The sequence below is a fragment of the Rattus norvegicus genome, chromosome 3 (assembly GCF_036323735.1).
Source record: "Rattus norvegicus strain BN/NHsdMcwi chromosome 3, GRCr8, whole genome shotgun sequence".
Classification (NCBI taxonomy): Eukaryota; Metazoa; Chordata; class Mammalia; order Rodentia; family Muridae; genus Rattus; species Rattus norvegicus.
Genome location: NC_086021.1, coordinates 161,298,696 through 161,320,819, shown reverse-complemented (window position 1 = coordinate 161,320,819; position 22,124 = coordinate 161,298,696). Strand labels below are relative to the sequence as shown.

Below are 22,124 nucleotides of genomic sequence, written 5' to 3'. Positions count from 1 at the left end.
ATGGTGCAGCAGCGGGGCGCGCGGGCCAAGCGGGACGGCGGGCCGCCGCCCCCGGGGCCCGGGCCGGCCGCCGAGGGGGCGCGCGAGCCAGGCTGGTGCAAGACCCCGAGCGGCCACATCAAGCGGCCGATGAACGCGTTCATGGTGTGGTCTCAGCACGAGCGGCGAAAGATCATGGACCAGTGGCCCGACATGCACAACGCTGAGATCTCCAAGCGCCTGGGCCGCCGCTGGCAGCTGCTGCAGGACTCGGAGAAGATTCCGTTCGTGCGGGAGGCGGAGCGGCTGCGCCTCAAGCACATGGCGGACTACCCGGACTACAAGTACCGGCCTCGCAAGAAGAGCAAGGGGGCGCCCGCCAAGGCGCGGCCCCGCCCCCCCGGAGGCGGCGGTGGTGGCAGTCGGCTGAAACCCGGGCCACAGCTGCCGGGCCGCGGGGGCCGCCGAGCGACGGGAGGACCTCTGGGGGGCGGCGCGGCGGCGCCGGAGGACGACGACGAAGACGAAGAGGAGGAGCTGCTGGAAGTACGCCTGCTGGAGACCCCCGGGCGCGAGCTGTGGAGGATGGTCCCGGCGGGGCGCGCCGCCCGCGGACCCGCGGAGCGCGCGCAGGGGCCATCCAGCGAGGGGGCGGCCGCTAGCGCCGCCTCTCCGACCCTGTCGGAGGACGAGGAGCCGGAGGAAGAGGAGGAGGAGGCGGCTACAGCAGAGGAGGGCGAAGAGGAGACGGTGGCATCGGGGGAGGAGCCGCTGGGCTTTCTGTCCAGGATGCCCCCGGGCCCCACCGGCCTGGACTGCAGTGCCCTGGACCGCGACCCAGACCTGCTGCCCCCTTCGGGCACGTCACATTTCGAATTCCCGGACTACTGCACCCCTGAGGTTACCGAGATGATCGCAGGGGACTGGCGCCCGTCTAGTATCGCCGACCTGGTTTTCACCTACTGAGCCCACCGTCAGCGGGGCGCGCACGCCCCCAAACCAGCTGTTTACATACAGGAATCAGGTATTGGGGCCCCTCGGAGGCCGAGGCTGGCACCCCATCTCCCGCGCAGCCTCCCCCCTCCTAGTCGTGCCCATCCCCCCACAAATCCAGACATACCCCTCCCCCGCAGACACACCCCAAGGCAGCCCAACCCCCACTTTCTCCCTGACATCTAAGCCCCTCCCCATCAGTCCTGTCCCGCGTAGCCACCAGCAGCCAGCCCCCCTCGGATACACCTCCCGTTCCTCCTACATACCTTAACCCCTCCCCTCATCTTGCACACGCCCCTCCTCGTGGCCGGACGGCACGCCCCTTTGCTCCAGAATCCCTCCGCCCTCGCCTGGGCCTGCCTTGGTAGTTAAGGGGGCGCTGCAGTCTGGCAGTCCAGCGCTCCTCCCAGTCCCCTCCTCTTCTGGAGGTGGGGGGGGGAAGGGCACCATCCCCTTCCCCCCCTTTGATCTCAAGGCCCCACCCCTCGGCTTGAACCACCCCCTTTCTTGCGCATGCTTAATGCTTCTTGGAGGGGGTAGGTCCCAGTTAAGCTGCAGGCCTCTGTTGCCAACTCCGGAAGGGAGGGGGCGATTATAGAGTGATCTAAGAAATCCTTTGATCCCAGAGCCTGTGGCTTACTCTCAACCCAACGGGGCGTCACTGCCTTAATGGGAGGCGCACTCAAAGGGAGAGATAGAAACTAGCTAGCCCTAAACTCTGCAAGTGTCAACCCCTTTCCTATAAAGGGGTCACCCACGCCCACCACCACCCTCCACCGCGTGACTGCCTTTACAGCCCATCTTGGTCGCCGGAAACTTGATTTCCCCAAGTGGGAATTTGGAATTCGGTCTTTGGAAATCCACCAAGATGGGATTGTCCAAGAGAACTCAGAACCAAGACACCTACCGGTCTGGGGACAGAGTTCTTGCTGCCCCCTCAATCCCCCTCCTCGGGAAGCGCCCTATCAGCTCAGGGCATCCTCTCTGCCTGGGCTCCTCCCTAAGTCCATCACCCCTTCCTATCACTCAGATCCAGTCTCAGCATCCACGGCTACAGTGTTCCGTGGCAGAAACTGAAGCTTGTTGTTGCTAGGCTTTAGGACAGGCATACCAGCAGACGGGTGGCAAGAATGAGGACCACATCTAAACAAACTTGGCTTGAGGATAGACCAGGCCAGGGGACTGTGGCTGAGCTAGCGGACACGGGTGCTTTGCACCTTGGTCTGCCCTTGTGAGATATGGGGTGGCACTGCTGTAGTTAGGAAGCTGTGTTGAGATTAGGTTGCCCTCCGGAGCCCTGCCCGGTTGCCAAGTCTGCTCCACTGGTCTCCCGCTCCAGCCCCGCCCCTCCAGCCTCCCCATCCTCCCTCTGCCCTCACTACCTGTATCTCACCGGCGTGTGTTCACCCTCTGGGTGGTTCACACACACTCATTCACACACACACAAATCTCAGGAACAAACGGTCCCAGAGTCCTCCTCGGCCCCTGCCCTGGGTCTCTGCAGGTCTCTGCCCCACGCGTTCCCTTCGCTGACAATGCCACCAGCTGCCTCCTTTAAGCTTGGTGCTCCGGCTCTGGGCCTTTCTTGCGCTCTTTTTCTCTTTCTCTTTCTGTTTTCTTCCTTTTTTTTTTTCTTTTTTTCTTTTTTAAGAAAACAAAAAAAGACAATGAAAAAAAACGGAAAACGTCATGTGAGTGAAGAGATGTCACTGTCTGTGGTCTTTGGAGAACTAGTCTCGTAGCTGAGGGGAGGGGATTCCCTCCTCTGGGGCGCTGGCACCCACAGCAGGACTCGCCAGTCTGATGCCAGGACTGAATAAAGTGTATTTGCCCCGACCTCGCCCTGTGGTTCTGCATGTGTGTGCTTCTCACCCCTGGCCAGCTTCACGAGCCTAGTGTATGGGCTGGTGCAGGGAAAGCCAGGACTCCAGACCTGTTCTCCTCTATCTCAGGAATCCCTGCCTTCATTAAAGATGGCAAACTCATCTTTACAGTGGCTAGGCAGGCGTCATAACAGGGAGAACTGGGGTGGGCGCTGGTCTCACAACAACGCAAGGGTGCAGGCCTCTGTAGCCACATAGCCATATTTTTCAAGAGGTGCCCGAAACCAGCCATTGTGCTTGCTAAGTCCCATTATGTCGGACGAGACAAGCATGCAAGCAGGCAGGACTGATCCATTGGGGTCAATTCGACTGTTTAATGGGGATTGGGAAGCAAGATTGGTAGCTGTGCTCAGAGCCCATCTCCCGAGCTGCTCTACCCGCGTGTGTCTTGTAAGGCTCAGCATGGTATTTTCAAAGTGACACCATGCTGGAGGTAAGCAACATTAAATGTGGCGTGCTCCATGGACTGTGTTGCTTCATTTCCAGAGTAGGGAGCTGGGGGGTTCCCGTCAAGCAGTCATGGCTAGAAGTACTCTGAGGTATCCCTCAAATGTGTTGTCCCATGCTGTTTCACACGAGCACAGGCCCACAGTGTAACCCTTCCACAGGGCCAGAGGGCAACAGGCCATGAGTCTTCTCATGGGGTTCTAACTCTTCCTTCCTGGTGCTGTACCTTTCCCCAATGCTTTGTCTTGTCCAGTGAATGCCAGTGCTCAAGAAAAGCCCATGTTAAGCCAGGGCGTGGGACTTTTTAGGGCGTCATCTCTGCTTCTGGTTGGAAGCAAACTGAGAAGAAGTCATGAATAGGTAGCATTGAGAAGGGGAGCGAGGCTATGTGCCAAACAGAAGGAAAGGTTTCTTAGGCCAGGGAACAGGGTCAATGAATAACCTCCAGCAAAGTCTGCCCCTAATGTCAGTCTGCCCAAGGCCACACCCTTCCCCCTGGTAGGCCTGCCCCAGGTTCTAAGCAAGTTTAGTGCTTGTGGGGTAGACTCTGTCAAGCATTTCTTCCACCAGGCGCCCCCTCTGGTCCCTGCTCATGAACAGCCAGGGCTTTGTCAGGCCGCCTGCATTTTGAGTTCTTCACGCCCAACCCCTGCCTTTTTTCCACAGGTGTTCATCCTAATAAACATCTTAACACTCAAACTCAGTCTTGGTGTTCTGTCTGCTTCTGGAAGAGCTTTCTACTGTGGAGGGGCTGAAAGTTGACAAAGGGAATGTAGTCACTGACTTAACAGTGGCAGTTAGAGCACCTCAGATACTCCATCTAACTGCCAAGGAAGGCATCTTCTTTCACCAGACCCTCCCCAACCCTGAGGCTAACCCTTTCTAAGGCTGCTTGACAGGCTGAGGCAGCTAGTCGCCTGCCCTTCCTGAGTCAAGGCACAAAAAAAAGGTGAGCTTGGTGGATGACATTAACATCTGGAATGGGAGTAGACTTGGCTACTAGTCCTGTCTATCTGCAGACCTTATATCTGGAATGGGAATAGACTGTATCCTACACTGAGGGTGGTGGGGGCCGGACTAGAAGGGAGACATCTTCCATTTCAGATGCTGATATGAAGGGAGGGGAAGACTAATGTTCATGGAGACTCTGGGGACATCTAGTGAGTGAGGAGTAGAAAGCAGGTTTAGTAGGCGGAGGTCAAGTCTCCAAGGAACTGAGCTCAAGTGTCTGGTATTTCTGGGGTCATGTCTCACAGAGAACGTTTGAGCTACATTGTTCCCTCTACCCTTTGCTTTTGTTTAATGGAGTACCTTTTGATTGGTTTTCGGTTCATCTGTTTTTGATACGGGGTCTTTATAGCCCTGACTAGCTTGGAGCTCACTGTGCAGATCAGGTTGGCCTCAAACTCAAGAGTTCTGCCTGCTTTCATTTCCAGAGTGTGCTGATTAAAGGCTTGTGCCGATCCACTTCCCGATTTGCTTTTGGGGAAATAGGGTTGGTCTCTAGCCCAGGCTGGCCTCCTGAGCTGGGATTGTTGGTGTAGACCATCATGCTGGATTTCCGTAGTGCTGAGGCTTGAACTGAAGGCGTCATGTATGCTAGGCCTGCACTCTAGCAACCGAGTCTGTCCCTAGGCCCCAAGTGTGCTTTAGCCAGATGAGTCTTGGTCTTCCCTGCACCCATGGATCTAAACAGAAAGACATAAACCCAAGCCTGAAAAGGTTCAGTAAATGAGCTGGTGGAATGCAGAATCAGGGTAGGGCACTCTCAGATCACTTAACCTTATGACATGAAATTGTAGTAGATGGTGACTTTTTGGAGTATGGCTACAGATTCTGACAGTTTCCCTTGAATTTCCCTGTCAGTCAGGACTAGCTTTTGAAATCCCTTGTAAGCAACAGGATGTAGCAGGTAGAAGGCTGCAGGGTTTTTCAGGATAAGGTCACTATGAACCACTATGTTGAAAGGCCAATACTGAGGCTGTCATGCGATCAGCAGTTGAGGATCAAGGTCTGACACTGGATGTACAAATGCAGAAGCTGGGGGACAGTTTCAGGGTAGAGTCATTTGTATCCTTGCCAGCTATTGGAGGGTCTGAAATCTCAGCCATCAGGAGACTGGGTCAAGCCACTCTGCTGTGACCTATCTGAATTCAGTGTAGTGAAATCCCTCTTCACACTGAGGCTTCAGACAAGTTCATCAGCAGGCAGTGACTGGAGCAGTAGGAGAGGCAGAGACTTGCAGAGAACAAACAAAAACACAGTCTAAAGAAAGGAAAGGGGAGGGCCCAACAGCAGTGGCTGGCCAGAAATGGCTCCAGGAGATGGTGTGGGATAGATGATGTGGACTAACAGGTAGGAAGGGTCTTGAGGTATCTGGATATTATCAGAGGCCTCCACACCGCAGTCCAGGAGGAGCCTTTGGAAAACGCAGACAATGGTCAGTGTGGAAAACCTTCCCAGGCACCCTATTGTTCACAGGAAACAGGCCCCAAATTCTTGGCTTTAGTTCAAGGCCTTTTTGAGCTTGGTTCCCTCACTCTTATAGCTTCTTCTTCAGCCATTAACTCTACTTCCAAACTGCCTCAGCCACGCCTGGCCATCTCATGGTGATACACTGCCAGGCCATTTTCCGCTTAGACTTGCTGAGAGTGTCAGAGACTTGAGTTTCCTTAGCTGTGCGCTTGGGTGGATGGACTAGATGGCTCCCAGGAGCATACCCAGCCTGGCAGTCTGGGAGTCTGTAAAGGGAAGGGAGAGGTGTTTGCAGGCAAACTTGCCTATCTAGCTGCTTCTAGATTGCTTGCTGTGAGTGCCAATCCTCTCTCCATCCTTGGAGGCTTCATAGCAACCTTACAGGTTTCTGGCCCTCAGCTGTTTCTGGCCTCTTATTAACTAAATGTCAAGTTATTTTCTTCTGTTCCAAAAAAAACCCCGAAGACCAAAGATCTCTGTATAAACCAGGATCCAAACTCAGAGGCCTAGGCTAGAGGTCAGTGCAGTGTTTGCTGTATCGTCTAAAAGAGCCACCTAACCTCTCTGGCTTTTATGTCAGATTACGCTTACCTGACACCTGCTCCTTTGGGCTTTCTCTTCTCTTGTGTGTGTTTGAGTAAACTGACAGATTTACTCATATGATGACAAACTTGCTTTATTTTTACATTATTAAGATACATTTTGGGCTGGAGAGATGGCTCAGTGGTTAAGAGCACCGACTGCTCTTCCAGAGGTCCTGAGTTCAATTCCCAGCAACCACATGGTGGCTCACAACCATCTGTAATGGAATCCGATGCCCTCTTCTGGTGTGTCAGAAGACAGCGACAGTGTCCTCATATACAAAATAAATAAATAAATCTTTTAAAAAAAAAAGATACATTTTGGGGTTGGGGATTTAGCTCAGTGGTAGAGTGCTTGCCTAGCAAGCGCAAGGCCCTGCGTTTGGTCCTCAGCTCCGGGGTGGGAGTGGGGGGATACATTTTATCTGAGAGATGGCAGCAAGTGCCTTTGATCACAGCCCTCAGGAGGCAAAGGTAGGAGGCTCTCCGTGAGTTTGAGGCCAACATAGTCTACAGAATGAGTTCCAGGACAGCCAAGGCTACACAGAGAAACCCTGTGTAGCCTCCCTCTCCCCGCCCCCCAAAAGATACAGACATAAAGTAAAAATAAAATGTGGGCGGCCATTTATTTGCATGTGCATGTGGTGACCATGGTGACCACGGAGGCCAAAAGAGGGCATCAGAGTCTGTGAAGCTGGAGTTAAAGGTGATAGTGAAACCCTTCTGATAAAGGCGCTGAAAACCCTGGCCCTCTGCAAGAAGGGCTATGGTTCTTAACCGTTGAGCCATCTCTCCAGGCTCCTGTTGCAGCAAACTTTGATGACAGCCACGATGTGCCAGGAACTGTCATTGCTGCCACCGCTGCCACCGGCTTTCTTTTTCTTCTCCTTCTTCTCCTTCTCCTTCTCCTCCTCCTCCTCCTTCTCCTTCTCCTCCTCCTCCTACTGCCCCTCCTCCTTTCCCTCCTCCTCCTCCCCTCCTTCTTCTGCTTTTTCCAGGCTGACATGGAACCCACAGAGATTCACTTGTCTCTGCCTCCCAAGTGCTGGGGTTAAAAGTGTGTGTCATTATACCTTAGCCCTCTTAGTGGATGGAATTACAGTCCTATGCCACTAAACAAATATTTAAATCAACCTTTGAGGGTTTAGGCAGAACTCAGTGACAGAGCGTTTATTTAGCATGTGTGAGGCCATTTTTACTCTTTAGCATTGCTTTAAAAGAATTAGAAACATTTGCTCAGGAAAGCAAGACACCATCTGTGCAGACACCTGAAGAGGAGGAGCAGGGGAAACAGGAAGAGAAGCAAATGTATGCAATGGCCCTGAAGACCTGAGGCAGGCGCTTGCCTGGGTGCTTGGCTCATGCAAGCAGCACAGAAGAGCCAGAGTGGCTGGGGTCCAGTTTGAGTGAAGGATGTGGTTAAAGAGAGGTAAGCGGGCCCAAATTCAATGTCGTGCACACTTTTTTCCTTCTTTTTTCCGGAGCTGGGGACCGAACCCAGGACCTTGCGCTTCCTAGGCAAGCGCTCTACCACTGAGCTAAATCCCCAACCCACTTTTTTCCTTCTTAAGATAGGTTTCACTTTATACCCTTGTCTGGCCTTAAACTAATTCTCCTGCCTTAGCTTCCTCAGTGCCAGGGTTACAGGAGGTGAGCTACCATGCCTGTCTGGCTCTGAATTTCTGTTGCCCTCTAAGAATCCGTCTTACAGCCCAGTAGCTGGAGACAACCCTGTATTATTCTCTGCCAAGATTCTGTGGGTTTTCTAGATTTGGTTTGCTGGTCCTTGTAATCATGTGGTGTCATGTGAGAGCTGGGATATCTAAGATGACTTCTTCACATGATCCCACCAGTGCAGTAGTGTAGAGACTGGGGACAAAGAAGGATGTGGAAGCTTCTCACACATGAGTGGTTCAAAAAGGGACAAGCGGGAAACTGCCAAGTTCAGAGCTGGCACAAATGACTTCGGCCATATTATGCTAGCTGAAGCTTTCATGGGATCAAGTAGGATCCCATGAAAAGGAAAAGCCTCTCCCCTCGGGAAGGGAGAGGAACAGAGGGCTGGTGGCATCCTCAGTCCCACACAACTTTTTCTGTTTACCTTGAGTAGATGACATCATCAGAGGGCTCACTCTGAGCAAGGGCATTAGAGAATATGATGTGTGCTTTTGTGGGAGGTATAAATTAAGCTGCATTTTATTTATTCATTGTGTGTGTGCGTGCGTGTGTGTGTGTGTGTGTGTGTGTGTGTGTGTGTGTGTGAATATGTACCATATACCATAACACTCATGTAGAAGTCAAAGGACAACTTGCAGTAGTCTTGTTTATTTCCATCATGTGAGTTCCAGGGTTTAAACTCAGGTCATCAGACTTGTTTGCAAGTATTTTACCCTCAGAGACATTTCTCTGGGGTCCCACAACATTTTGTTTACTGGAATAATAATAAATAATAATAATGATGATACTATTTATTATTATTGTTGTTGTTGTTGTTGTTGTTGTTGTTGTTATTTTTTTGTGTATGTGTACATGGGTGGGTGGGTGGGTGCGTGCTTGTGTGCTCCTGAGTGCAGGTACAACTCCACAGCAATTGTGTGGTCCTTGGATGCTTTCAGATGTCTGTCCTCACCTTCTACCTTGTTTAAGAGCAGATTTCTGTGTTGTTTGCCACTGCAAACACCAGTCTAACTGAAGGCCGACGAGCTTTCAGGAGCCCTCCCTTTTCCACCTCTCCTCCTGGCAGGAGTGCCTGGATTCTAGGTGCTCTCCCTGCCTCTCCCACTTTGCATGGGTTCTGGGGATCTGAACTCAGGTCCTCATGCTTGTGGTGTATGAGTATCCACTAAGTCATTGTCCTAGACCCTGTTCTTTGGAATGGTTTGTTTTGAGATCTTATCTAGGCTCTCCTCAAACTTGGAGTGTAGTGGAAGGAACCTGGCCTTGAACTCCTGACCCCCCTTCCCCACCCCCCACACCTTACCCTCTCATATGTTGGGATTAGAGGCCTGAGTTGCCACATCTTGCTCACTTAAACTATTTTCACCACCTTGAGATCATCATAACCATTTTCAAGTCCCTATCTTACAGATTATTGAGTTCATACATACCTTATTAACTAGCTGGGAAGTAGAGACAGGAAAGTCAGGAGTCCTTGGTTCAAGAGCAGCTGGGGTTGAGTCTGACAAAACCTAAAAAAGGAAAAAAAGAAAAACAAAATTCCTCACCAATATGTGATGTCCACCACTGTTGTTGTGACTGTCTCACTTATTCACTTCCCCCTTTAAGATGTTTATTTTTAAATTTCGAGAGTTATTTATTGTATGGGTATGATATTTGGCCTGCAGGTGTATATGTGCATCACTTGGTGTCCTCAGAAGTCAGAAGAAGGCTTCAGATTGTCTGAAACTGGAGTTATCGATGGTTGCCAGTCACCAGCTGGGTCCTGGGACCTGAACCTGAATCCTCTGCCAATGAGAGCATACAGTGTTTAACCACAGAGCCATCTCTCTGCTTTTATTTTTTTTTAATTAGGGTATGTCTCTCTGTGTGTTTGTGTACATGTATGGGGGACCCCAGGAGGCCAGAAGAGGACATAGAATCTCCTGGAGCTGGAATTCAGGAATGTGTAAGCCATTAGACATGAGCACTGGGAACCGAACTCAAGTCCACTTCAAGAGCAGTTGGGTGCATAGCCATACATGCAGGTAAAATAATCACACATAAAATAAAATAATAAAACATTAAACAAACAAACAAGGGGATATCTAGGCAAGGTGGCGTACACCTTTAATGCCAGTACTTGGGAGACAGAAGCAAGCAGATCTCTGTGAGATGGAGGCCAGCCTGATCTACATAGGGAGTTCAGGGCTACAGGGTGAGAATGTCTCAAGAAATAAGCAAAGAGAGTAATACCACCAGGGACAACACCAGAAACAATAATGGATTGACTTTACTTTTACTCTGCCCAGGAGCACTAAACACCTTGCTGTAAGCATGCCTCATTCACTCTCTCAAACTCTCTGAGGGGCAAATACCTCCAGTTTATGTACAGAGAATGATGTGACATTCAGAGTGGTGAGGCCGCATGAGCTGCAAGGGCCTCCTCGCCTGACTCATAGCCTCCTCTCTGCCTCTCACCCAGGGCCACCTTCCTCCCAGTGGGCACAGGATATGACGGAGCACAGCTTTTCCTCACTTACTTGACATGTTGCGGTGACAAGATACCTGACCAGAAAACAAACAAACAAACAAACAAACAAACAAAAATCAACTTACAGAAGAAAGGGTTTATTCAGCTCATGGTCTTAGAGCATGGTTCTCAGTCACAGGGCAATCAGGGTGGTCGAAGCCTGAGGTGAGGCAGGTGAAATGGTGTCCACAATTGGGAAACAGAGTGAACCATGGTGTTGAGCAAAGTTTTCCTTTTTACAGTCCAGGGCCTCAGGTCTTGGAATAGCGCTCCCTGCACCAAATGTGAGTTCTCCCATTTCAATTAACCTAATCTAGATAATCCCTCACAGACATGCCCAGAGACGCTTCTAGATACAAAGGTGATACAAGATTGTCAAGCTGGGGGTTGGGGACTTGGCTCAGTGGCAGAGCACTTGCCTAGGAAGCGCAAGGCCCTGGGTTCGGTCCCCAGCTCCGAAAAAAAGAACCAAAAAAAAAAAAAAAAAAAAAAAAGAAAAAAGAAAAAAAAAGATTGTCAAGCTGACATTTAACATAACTTAATATAATGTATTTCCTGGCTCAAGATTAGCCCCACTTCCCAATACATTTGGTTAAGTAAGTACTGTGGTGCATACAAAGCCCTTCACACAAAATGAGCATCATTCATTTGGGGCTATTATTAGCCTGTGCTCAGTAAATACTGACACAGTGAAGCATGGGGAGCTTGGGATATGGTATGGAAAAAGAAGCGCATTGTACAATCACGCATGTCACATTTATCTTTATATCCCTAGCCCCCAGCACAGGCAGTGACAGAATAGAGGCTTTCTTAGTCACTGTTCTATAACTGTAAAGAGACCTCATGACCATGGCACTTCTCATAGAAAGAACGAATTTTTTTTTCTTTTCTTTTTTTCGGAGCTGGGGACTGAACCCAGGACCTTGCGCTTGCTAGGCAAGCGCTCTACCACTGAGCTAAATCCCCAACCCCTGAAAGAATGTATTTAACTGAAAGCTTGTTTACAGTTTTAGAGGTTAGTCCATTATCATCATGGCGGGGAGCATAACAGAACACATGGTGCTGGAGCAATGTCTGAGATCTTTATATCCTAACCCCCAGGCAGGCACACAGGCAGGCAGAGAGATTGGGCTTGGCATGGGCTTTTGAAACCTCAATGAAACCTTCAGTCACATGCTTCCTCCAAAAAGGCCACACCCACTCCAACAAGGCCACACCCACTCCAACAAGGCCACACCCACTCCAACAAGGCCACACCCACTCCAACAAGGCCACACCCACTCCAACAAGGCCACACCCACTCCAACAAGGCCACACCCACTCCAACAAGGCCACACTCACTCCAACAAGGCCACACCCACTCCATCAAGGCCGTGCCCCTCATTCTTTTCAAACAGCACTACTCCCCAATGACTAAACATCCAAATAAATGAGCCCATAGGAGCCATTCTTATCCAAACCATCACAGATGCTCAAGATACAAAGGCATTTTGAGCAGTGGTCTCTGAAAAAGACTCGGAAAGGTGCTGCGATTCCCTTGGGACCACGCAGTGAATGTGGGAGCACATGACAAGCTATGAAGCCGTCATAGCTTAGCAGAGGCCATTATGGATCCCTAACTGATGTCCTTGACAGGCACTGCCCACCACAGGATTGGAGCTAAACAGGCATGGAGCATGAGAGAGGCTGTGTCATGGACTTCTGATGGAGAGAGGGCATTCTCCAGGGATCTCCTCCTCCTCATCCCGATTCCCATCTCAAGGTAAGTGCAGTTAATGCTTAGTCTGGAGTGGAGACTCAAAGAAGAAAGGACATGAAGGGAGAATAAGGGTGGTGGATTCTGAGAGGGAGACGGAGTCAGAGAGATTAGGGGTCTCACGGAGATGGGAAAGACTCTCTAAGATGGGACTTAAGAAAGGCAGCTTCTGAGGCCATGGCCTTGCAGGGAGTGGAGGCCCCGAGAATCCCTAAATCTGTAGATTTTCTTAATTTGAGACAGGGTTGGAGATTCTCCTGCCTCAGCCGTCCTTGTTGATATGCACCTCTAGGCTGCCTTAAGATGTAGGTAGGGTTTGTTGTATTGGTTTTTGAGATAGGGTCTCAGTGGCCCAAGCTAGCCTAAAACTAGGTATATAAAACTTAGGACAACCTTGACCTTTTGATCCTGATGCCTCTACCTCTGGAATGCTAGGATTACAGGGCGGGCGCTACCATGTTGGGTTTATAAAGTTCTGGGATAGAACACGCGTTCCTGTACGTTTCGTGTACTCACTCTACCCACTGAACGTTACATCCTCAGGCCCAGGTGTCTGTTTTCTGTATGTGTTGGGGGCACCTGGAGGGAATGGAGACCCAGAGAAGGGTCTGAAGATATACAGTGAGGAGACAGAGGCTCATGGTCTCCAGTGAGCGTCAGGTCTGAGGAGTGATGAAAGTGTGGCTGAGGAGTCTGAGCGCTTGACAGATGCCCAAAGAGATGCAAATAAGAGTCTCTCCAAAAAGGAGAGAAGGGAACTCAGGAAGGGCCACAGGTGAGGAACTGCACAGGACTACAGTCTGCAAAGCCAGCCTGGGGCGGGGGGTGTCGGAGGGACCCCCACCTCTCCTCTCCCCAGTATCACCTCCTCCCATCCCACTCCACCCCCGCCCGGGATTGTAGCGCAGGCGCGAAGCAAACTCGCTTTGCTCTCTTCCAGCTCCGACAGCTTCTGTTGGTTCCGGAGACGCAGGTCCAGAGGTGAGCTCAGACCCCTGCGGCCCGACCCCCGCCCGGCTGGCTCCCCTGCCCCTAGGCGCCCCCTGCCCACCTCTGGCACCCCCGGAATGATAGTGCCCGGTCACAGGTGGGACATCTGCTCCCTGTGTTCTGGCTTGGGGAAGTGGAAGTGATACAGAGCCCCTTGGCACTGTGGGCCTCGACACCCCAGGGCTTATAGACTAGGCAGAGGCTTCAAAGAATGAATTCCCCCGCGCCTCTCTAACAACTCATTCTCATTCCTCTGTGCCTCAGTTTCCCTTCTGGGAAACTACGCAGTTTATTTTGCCAGAGATGATCAGGTCAGAGAATGTGGCTGATGGTATTTATTTATTTATTTATTTATTTATTTATTTATTTAGACTCCTCTAGCCACCGCACAAGCAGGGCTTTATTTCCTGCTGCGCTGGAGTGGGCGGACCTAAAGACAGATTCTGTGAGTCCTGTGGCCCACAGGTTTGTCTCCTTCGAGACAAGTCCCTGGCATTAAAGCCTCCTTTCTAGAACCACGCAGCCTCTGCCTCTTCCAGCTCTCTTTCCATTTAATGACTCCCTTTGCAGGTTAGGAACACACTCCTGGATGTTTCCATGGCAACCCCGCGGGCTCCTCAGCATCCTGTCGCTGCCTGTCCTCTTCCCATCCCCCACCCCAGACCTGCTTCAGACCACCCTAAGATGGGAGGAGGAGGGGCCAGGCAGAGGGGAGGCACAGTCAAGGTCACCTTCCTTCTTCATTATCAGCTGGATGAACAACAGGCCCTTTGCATTTGGAGGCTGGGAGAGAAAGAACTACAGGGGAGGGGCTGACTCTGGCCCTTTGTCCCTGTGCCCCCCACCCCCTTTCTGGGCCTCTACTTGACGCTCTGGCTGTGGAGTATCCAGGCCGCTTTCATTTTCCTCCCTAGCATTCCCAGCCAGGGTCTCTGTGGTCTTTGCTCTGGCCACATCTCTTCCCCCTCTTGCAGTCCAGTTATCCAGACCTCATTTTTAGGTCACTGCTACACCTTGGCCTCTACCATTTATCATTCTCTAGGTTGGTTTTTGTTGTTGCTGTGTCCTTTATTCCTCCTTTTAGTTTTCTTCCTTCCCTTGAATTGTGGGTCTGAGTAGACAGTCACAATGGTGTGTGTGTGTGTGTGTGTGTGTGTGTGTGTGTGTGTGTGTTTACACAGGGATTCTGGGGCCACTCTGATTGAAGGCGAGAAGGATCCTAGATCCACATCACCCTTCAGAACAAGTCCACTGGTTTTATTTTGTTTGAAGCTTCACATGGAGCTGAGGGATGGGAAAAAAGCAGCAGAAAGAGCCAAGTTTTTTCCCAGTGCCTCGATGTACACAGGTCCCTTCCATTCCCAAGATCTCAGAGTCTTCTTTTGTGGGTTCCTAAATGGTCTTTCTGGAAATCTGGTAATCAAAAGGACCGAGAGCCTTTAATCCTGAACTCATAATTCCTTAGGACTTGTATGCGGCAGAAATGAGCCTCAGGCTTTTAGGAGCGTGTAGCTTGAGGACTCCCGTCCAACTGGGATATCATCTATGAAAATGACCCCCAGAAAGGGTCCTGAAAGGGACAGAAGTTTTGAGGGGGAACATGAGGATCTCTCACTGTAAACATGGGAGCCCAAAAAGTTGAGGAAGGGAATAAAAAACAAAATATAGTAATTGGGGTTGTCAAGATGGCTCAGGGGGTAAAGACACATGCTGCTACCAAACTGATGGCCAGAGTTCAATCCCCAGGAGGGTTCACTTGGTAAAAGGGGAGAATTGACGCCTGCAAGACTTCCTTTAACGTCCACATGGGTTTGCACACACATATGTGTACATCACGCACATATAAGTAAACTCGAAGACAGTGCCATGATAACTACAGCAGGCTGTTCCCGGACAAGGTCATTCTTAGTTCGATTTCACTAACAAGGGAAGCCTGGGAGGTCAGTACACAATCTAAAGTCACATCGAAGAAGCTGCGGGCCTGGGACTCAGCCCAACAGTGAGGTTGCAGAGCCACATCCCAGCTGCCAGATGGTCTACACAGAAAACATGCAGATGGACAGACAGCTGCCAACAACTGGCCCGTGCAGGAACTTAGGGGAAGACTGGATGCTGAAAGGATAGATGCACTGTGATGGCGAACTATTCAGTGATAGAGGAGTGGTGAGGGGACCTCCCATGCAGGGGTCGTAAGGGTTACCATGGCAATGCTACTGACCTCCCTCTGTCACTGTGCCCACAGGGATCCAAGATGAGCTGCAGTCGCCCCTGTGTCTGTAGCCATGGCACCAATGTGGAGGAAAGTACATGGTATGGGGTGGACTTCTATCCTAATCTCTTCTACAATGACTGGCTGGGTACCAGTCTCCCCTATAACCCAGAGAAACTCCCCATCCGGTACATCAACCGACCCTGGCCCTCGTTGTGTTGGAAGGTAAGGCCGAAGGAATGGCTCCTGTGACTTGGGGAGAAGGTGGGATTGGACTGAGGCCAGATCATGGCTTGAGGATGGTCAGGAGTCCCATGTTCAAGGGCCAAAAGTACAGCATAAATAGACTTCAGCAACAAAGTTCATTTTCTAGAAGAGACCAGATGTTGGATACCTTCTGGCAAAGTTGGATCCAGCCAAGGGCTGAGGAGTTTACCAGCTTTTTCTTTCTTTCTTTTTTTTTTTTTTTTTTTTTCGGAGCTGGGGACCAAACCCAGGGCCTTGCCTTTGCTAGGCAAGCGCTCTACCACTGAGCTAAGTCCCCAACCCCTTACCAGCTTTTTCTTGAGTCTTCAAGCTCCCCATGGTATCAATTCATATAACCCATCAGCTTCTCGATACTGCACTGACTCGTGGCCCTTTAAAAAGAAATAATTAAACCATCATTGTTCGACTCCCAGCATGCACCTGGTGGCTCACAACCAGTCCTAACTCTAGTTGAGGGAATCCAATGCCCTCTTTGATCTCCACATGCACTGGGCACGCACGTGATGCAGTCATAACTGCAAGCAACACACTCATACCCATGAAATAAATACATCTAAAAATGTTTTTAAAACATCGTCACATGAGTGTGATTATGTGTATGTAAATGGTTTTTAAATGTTATTTAATACTAGTTATTAATATGATCCATCCAGCCTCCCAATAATTGAGGCAAAGTCCTAAGGATTTAATTTAATCAGTTGTAGCACAATCACTGGGCAAATTACCCCTAATCTATTCCTCTGTATGCTGGACTGGTTAATTCTCCAGCTGTGCTCCCCAGGTACTTGCTGTTTGTCAGGGTTATTTCTGCTCCAGCAGTCTGTCCTCAGCGGGCATTTCACTCGACCACATGTTCCTGGTCCATCCCGTCTAATGGAGACCTCCTGTTCCCTCTGTCTTCTTTCTCCTTCTCCCTCCTTCTCCCTCCTCCTTCTTTCCCCTCTTTCTCTTCTTGTGGTTCCTGAAACCCCACCTTCCTCTATTTTCCCCAGTAATTGGCTGTAGCCACTTTCATTTAACCAATGGCTTTAAATTGGGGAGCAAGGTTTGCACAACAAAGGCAGTATATGTGAGAATTCTGTCATCAGGGAGCAACCAGATCTTGGGGTACAGAATTTAACATTTGAATGCATACCAGCAGCACCAGGCCAACCTCCAACATGTGCATACATTTGTATATACATGCAGGTATAGCCCCCCCCACACACACAGTTCTGCCTAAAATACTATGAACAGGAAGTCTTCTATGATAATCAATCCCAGGTAAGAGGACAACTCTACAGGGTCATTTCACTCTCTCCACTTCCTTGTGTGTTCCAGGTCATCAGTGATACCCTGGGTCTGAGCACTGCATAAACAGTATGTAGTGGTGACACTTTGATCCTAGCCCGAGGAAAGTAGATGCAAGGGGACCAGAGTTTTGTTTGTTTGTTTGTTTGTTTGTTTTTAAAGATTTATTTATTTATTCCATGTATGTGAGTACACTGTCACTGTCTTTGGACAGACCAGAAGAGGGGATCGGATCCCATTACAGATGGTTGTGAGCCACCGTGTGGTTGCTGGGAATTGAACTCAGGTCCTTTGGAAGAGCAGTCAGTGCTCTTAACCACTGAGCCATCTCTCCAGCCCGGGACCAGAGTTTTTTTTTTTTTTTTGGTTCTTTTTTTTTTTTTTTTTTTTTTTCCCGGAGCTGGGGACCGAACCCAGGGCCTTGCGCTTCCTAGGTAAGCGCTCTACCACTGAGCTAAATCCCCAGCCCCCAGAGTTTTAAGGTCATATTTGGCTGTGTAACAAATTTGAGGCAGCCTGAGCTACATCTGTTTAGAAAGAAAGATCAGGGGCTGGGGATTTAGCTCAGTGGCAGAGCGCTTGCCTAGGAAGCGCAAGGCCCTGGGTTCGGTCCCCAGCTCCAAAAAAAAGAACCAAAAAAAAAAAAAAAAGAAAGAAAGAAAGATCAACCTAAAAATGCCAGAAAATGACTGATTTCTGGAATGCATAATAAAACTGTGGTCTACACTTTGGAAAGCTGAGGAAGAAGAATCGTGAGTTCAAGACAAGCCTGAAATAGAAATAGTATGCTGTAGGCTAGCCTGAGCAACCAAGTGAGACCCTGTCTTGAAATACATCAATGAATTAATACGTGAATGAATGAATGAAGTTAAGCAGAGAAGGAATGAAAGCATTTTGTTCCTAGAAGTCTGACTCTCTTTGGGCCATTTGCCAGCTCTGTGCTAATTACTGTGGCTTTGGAGGGGAAACACAGCTGCCGGATGTGGAGTTCATCTCACCTACATCTTACTGTGGTTCCCACTGTGGGTACCATTGGCAGGCAGAAGAGACATGTGAGAGACAGACAAGGGATGCTCGTAACAGCCCGAGGTGTCTAACAGTCAGTAGTCCCTTTGTATAGTTCTTCACTAAATACTGTAGAGAAACTGAAGTTAAGGGTCCCTCAGCCTGCTTTCGAAGGGCTCCGCTCTAATGGTAAGGCAAGGTGCTAACTGGAGTGTGTGTGTGTGTGTGTGTGTGTGTGTGTGTGTGTGTGTGTGTGTGTGTGTGTATGAGAGAGAGAGAGAGAGAGAGAGAGAGAGAGAGAGAGAGAGAGAGAGAGGGGAGGGGGAGGGGGAGGGAGAGGGAGAGGGAGAGGGAGAGGGAGAGAGAATGTATGTTACGAGGGGTTGCACTTAAACATCCTGAACAAACTTCCAACATTTTACCACTGAGCTGTATCACAAGCCTTCTTTTTACTTTTTATCAGGGCCCCACTAATTTGCCTAGGATGGCCTTAAACTCACTCTGTAGCCCAGACTGGCCTTACACTGCCCATCATCCTGCTTCAGTCCCCTAATAACTGGAATTAGAAGCATCACCAGACCCAGATACATTTTTTTTTTTTTTTTGAGACAAGGTTTCTCTGTGCAGCCCTGGAACTCACTCTGCAGACCAGACTGGTCTTGAACTCATAGAGATCCACCAGCCTCTGCATCCCAAGTGCTGGGACTAAAGGTGTGTGCCACCATGCCCGGCCTCTTTTAAAATTTTTATTTATTTATTATTCTAGGTGTGTGTACATGGGCTTGTCTGCCAGGGTCAGAGGACAACTCTGTGGAGTTGCTTCTCTCCTACGTTTACATGGCTGACTGGGCTCCAACTCAGGCTGTCAGGCTTGCTAAGCAAGTGCCTTAATCTACTAAAACATCTTGTTAGTCCTCTTTTTTTTTTTTTAAGATATGTGTACATGTTTAAGATTTTTAAGACAAAATTGCACTGTATAAAATAACCCGGGCTTGTCTAGAACTCACAGAAGTCAGCCTGCCTCAAGCCTGGCTTTTTTTTTATACGGGTGCTGGGAATCCAAACTCTGGTACTTGTGTTTACGTGGAAGGCATTTAACCCCTGAGCCATCTCCTAACCTCCCACTTTAAAAACTCTTATGTATGGTCCATTTCGTTGTTCAACTAGTACTTAGTACCACAATGAGCACAAGACACCCAGTCAAAACATGTCCAGTCTTCGTTCTCATAGGATTCAGTCCAGTAAAACAGGCAGCCATCACTCACCTAAAAACTAAAATCCATGCCCAAATCTGTTCAGGGGCGGGCACACTGAAGGACTAGTTGGTGTGGAGAGATTGACTGAGCTGACTTGGTCAAGTTGGCACTGGGCTGTGTAAAGAGAAAGAAGGATGCCTGCCCAAACTGGAAGTCTCCAGGAAGGTACCTTAGAGAGTGACAGTTTGAGATGAGACAGGAGGAAACATGAGCGTCAACCTAGCAAAGAGACAGAGGGTGAAAAGGATCATGGGAGTGCCAAATAGAACTGGGGTACAGCTCAGTCGGTAAAGTACTTGCCCTGTGTTCAACCCCCAGTACCCACGTGAAAATGCCAGGAGGAATTGGATATGGTAGTGCACGCCTTTAATCACAGCAGCACTTAAGAGGCAGGTGGAAGGGGTTGGGGATTTAGCTCAGTGGTAGAGCGCTTGCCTAGCAAGCGCAAGGCCCTGGGTTCGGTCCCCAGCTCCGAAAAAAAAGAGAGAAAAAAAAAAGAGGCAGGTGGAGCTTGGTGAGTTTGAGGTCGGCCTGGACTATATAGCAGTTCCAGGACAGCCAGAGCTATGTAGAGAGGTCATGTCTCAGAATAAATAAATACAATTTTGAAAATTATTTCTAGTCAATTGCTGGAGAGACAGAGACAGGAGGATCTCTGAGTCTTACTGGCCAGTCAGTTCCAGTTCCAGGTCCTGGTGAGAGATCCTATTTCTGAGGAACACCAGAGGTTGACCTGTTACCACTATATGCACTGCATACACTCCCCTTCATACAACACATGCATACACACTCAATGCTGCTGCTACTGCTGCTGCTGCTGCTGCTGCTGCTGCTGCTGCTGATGATGATGATGATGATGATAACAACGATGACAAATGGGACCTAGATAACAGTGGACAGAACTCAAGGCTAGCTTTGGAAACCATTGCTAGGGTAGGGATGGTCTACACAAGCCTAAGTACACATTCCTGTACTTAGGCAAGCTCAAGGCCATCCAGGACTACATAGACAGTGCCAGGCTATCCTGGGTAACTGAGCATGCCCTGCTCTCAAACTAAAACTCAAAGGGGGTCAAAGGTGTCTCTCAGTGCTTGCCCCTTCCATGTGCAAAATCCTGGGTTCTGCCCCCCATCTCCGTCAATTAGGGGTGCTCTGTGATGTACATTTCATGAGCCTATAACCTGGACCACAGCTGAGCCTGAATCCTTGCTGTTCCGTCTGCCTCTCCTCAGGTCACCGTGTCCGTGGCCTCTCTGTTTCTCCTGCTGGGTGTGGCAGCCCTGACCACTGGCTACGCAGTGCCCCCCAAACTAGAGCTTGTTAACGAAAGTAAATTCTCATCGATGGATGATCCAGTAGCTGACTACAACCAAGCCCTGATCACCTGCCGTGTGGTAGGAGCGACGCTGTGCGGGGTAGCCGGGATCATGTTGGCTGTCTGCCTCTTCTTGATCGCCTCTGGTTGGATGATCCAGGACATCAAGGCAGAGCCCCTGGTCACTGAAGCTGACAGCCCCGTGGAGGTGTTCAGGGATGAGCCAGAAAAGCTGCCCCCTGTGTTCCATGAGGCCAGTAGTCAGTCGCCGTTCTTGACTCCGCCCAGCCCTTTTGGGCAGCAGTCCGTGCAGACCAGCCAGCCCCAGCGGGACTTGTAAGTCTGCAGGATGGAGGAGTCAGACACTCGTTGTTTTCATCACCCTGACTTCTTCCTCTCAGTAGTGCCAATCTCTCTAGAACCCTCATAGCTCCCACCTCCCGCCAAATCAAGTCCCGCGCTCCAATCCCACCCCTGCTCAGGACAGGCACAAACTCAACCAAGAGCTGCTCTTTCAGACCAGTGAAACGGCCCAGAGAGGGTTCAGGAAGGGTTCAGGAATGGCCCAGGACCTTCCTGGCATGACGGACGATCTGAGTTCCATCTCTCAGACCTACAAAGTGGAAGAGGAGAACCGGTTCCCTCCAGTTGTCCTCTGACCCTCACCCCCATCCCCCACCTACAAAGAAAGGTAATAAAAAATATAAATTCCAAGGATTAGGGAAAGTGGAATGCTTTTTCCCGTAAAGTCACCCCCTAGACAGCAATGCCCACTGGGCTTGATCCTGACCCTACTAAAAAACCTGTGTGCACTCCTGTAGGCCCAGCACCTTCTTCCCTATGGGTGGCCCAGCCAAAAACATGTCCTCCCGTGGGACGCTAGAGGGCGCTCTAGGACAGCATCGGATCCTCTCTCTGGCAACCCGTGCTGGCCCATGGGGCTTCCTGGATGAGAGGAAGAGGGTTCGGGCACTCTCCACCACCTTTGTGCCCGCTGGTTGTACTTTCCAGGCCCCTGTTTCTCTCCTCCATCTTGCTTCAGCTTTCAATAAACAGTTGATGCATACCATCTTTGTGTCCTTGTGCCTAGACCTGCAATTCTCAACCTTGTGGGTCGCGACCCCCAAAGGTCACCTAAGACCATCAGAAAATGCAGGTATTTGCATCACGATTCATAACGATAGTAAAATCACAGTTATGAACTAGTAACGAAATAATTTTATGGTCGAGGTCACCACACATGAGGATCTGTATAAGGGTCACTACAGTATAGGAAAGTTGAAAACCACTGTTGTAGATCATTGGAACATGGGGAAAGGGAGAAAAAAATGGTTCCTAGTTGAGGCCTACTATGTGCATAAGTCCTTTATTCTCATTTGCTCCTAGGACAATCATTTTATAAATAAAATTATTAAACAAGGAGTAGTTCGTGGTTTAATCCCAGCTCTCAGGAGAAAGAGGCAGGTGGATCTCTGTGAGTTTGAGGCCA

General features: G+C 49.9%; 2 protein-coding genes across 3 annotated transcripts; both read left to right on the top strand.

The window, feature by feature from the left end:
- Positions 1-1,020, top strand: Sox12 (SRY-box transcription factor 12). The gene has a single exon (NM_001168650.1). The coding sequence runs from the start codon at positions 1-3 to the stop codon at positions 943-945; it is 945 nt and encodes a 314-aa protein (NP_001162121.1). The 3' UTR covers positions 946-1,020.
- An 11,852-nt stretch (positions 1,021-12,872) lies between these two features.
- On the top strand, positions 12,873-21,704 carry Nrsn2 (neurensin 2). Of its 2 annotated transcripts, XM_063284579.1 has the most exons (4): positions 12,873-13,078; positions 13,244-13,284; positions 15,536-15,727; positions 20,553-21,704. In XM_063284579.1, the coding sequence occupies exons 1-4, from the start codon at positions 13,012-13,014 to the stop codon at positions 20,973-20,975; spliced, it is 723 nt and encodes a 240-aa protein (XP_063140649.1). In that variant the 5' UTR covers positions 12,873-13,011; the 3' UTR covers positions 20,976-21,704. The 2 variants fall into 2 exon arrangements, with proteins under 2 accessions (XP_063140649.1, NP_001103031.1); NM_001109561.1 differs by lacking the exon at positions 12,873-13,078 and having other exon boundaries at positions 13,227-13,284.
- Positions 21,705-22,124: the final 420 nt, after the last annotated feature.